Consider the following 1394-nt stretch of genomic DNA (forward strand, 5'->3'; position numbering starts at 1 on the left):
GTAGTATCGCCCCTTTCACTACAAAATTTCGATGCCGAGGGACAAAGCTAACGCCAAATTCGTACTGCATTGAATAGACTAGTGACTAGTATAATGTTATTTGTTTAATTATTGTACGATATAACGAATAAAATATCTAATTATTCTTAATATAATGTTTTACTATATCGCCCAGAAAATTGTTTTTCGCCNACGGCAGTAAAGGCTAGTTTTGTTGTCAGTCAAATACTGGCAAAAAAAATGAAACCCTTTGCGGATGGAGAGATGATAAAAGAATGTCTGACTGCTGTTGCAGAAAATAGCATTTCCTGATAAAATAAATATTATTTCAAACATTAGTTTATCAAGATTCACCATTGCAAGGAGAATTGAAGACTTGTCGGAGAACATAGCAACAACGCTTCGTGAACTCATTGCAAAATTCGAATACTGTTCTTTGGCACTTGATGAGAGTTGCGATATTAGCGATACAGCACAAACGGCTATATTTGTACGTGGTATTGACACCGAATTTAATATTACCGAAGAATTGTGTTCACTGATTCCAATGCAAGGGACTACAACCGGCAAAGACCTGTACAATGAACTAAAGTCTGTGTTGGAAAATTTTTCAATTTTATTAGAAAAGATTATTGGTATATCGACAGATGGAGTACGAGCAATGTCAAGCATGGAGGTAGGAGTATCGGGAAGGCTATTTCAAGACATTAAGAAGGTCACAGGAAGGAAAATATTAGTTAACCACTGCATAATTCACCAGGAAAATTTGTGTGCGAAAAGATTGAGTTTGCCAAATGCCACATTACCAATAATCAAACTAATCAATTTTATAAAGTCGCGCGAGTTAAATCATCGTGAATTTAAAGAATTCCTGAAAGATTTAGAAACTGAATATGGCGACGTGGTTTTTAATACCGAAGTACATTGGCTTAGTAGAGGTGCAATGCTAAAAAGAGTATACAACTTAAAAAGCGAAATACAATTGTTCTTGGATATGAAGGGATATGCCTTTCCTCATTTTGGTAATAAAGAATGGATGTGCGATTTTGGGTTTCTTATCGACATGACTCAGCATCTCAATGATCTTAATGCGGAACTTCAAGGCAAAGGACAGTTTATTCACAATTAGTATGATAAAATTCAGGGCTTTGAGCGCAAATTAAAATTGTGGAAACAGCATCTTTTGCAGAATAATGTGTCTCACTTTCCACATTTATAAAAAGAAAACGTTACTACTTCTCAAAAATACGCACAATACTGTATATAGACATTTAATCAACGAATTTCAATTACGATTCCAAATGTTCAAAGCTGAGAAGACAGCGGTTTCCATGAAAATGTTTTCCTCGCCATTTAATATCGATGTGGATACAGTTCCCGAAGACTTTCAAATG

At 35.1% G+C, this 1394-nt stretch overlaps 1 protein-coding gene across 1 annotated transcript; it reads left to right on the forward strand.

Annotated features, from left to right (window-relative positions):
* Positions 1-339: 339 nt before the first annotated feature.
* LOC111614521 (general transcription factor II-I repeat domain-containing protein 2A-like) lies at positions 340-1129 on the forward strand (the record flags this gene model as incomplete). The annotated part of the gene is made up of 1 exon (XM_023355895.1): positions 340-1129. A coding segment is annotated over one exon (790 nt), but the record flags the coding sequence as incomplete, so codon positions are not given.
* Positions 1130-1394: the final 265 nt, after the last annotated feature.

The sequence above is a fragment of the Centruroides sculpturatus genome, unplaced genomic scaffold (genome assembly GCF_000671375.1).
Source record: "Centruroides sculpturatus isolate CEXI.00-Female unplaced genomic scaffold, Cexi_2.0 scaffold1745, whole genome shotgun sequence".
Taxonomy (NCBI): domain Eukaryota; kingdom Metazoa; phylum Arthropoda; class Arachnida; order Scorpiones; family Buthidae; genus Centruroides; species Centruroides sculpturatus.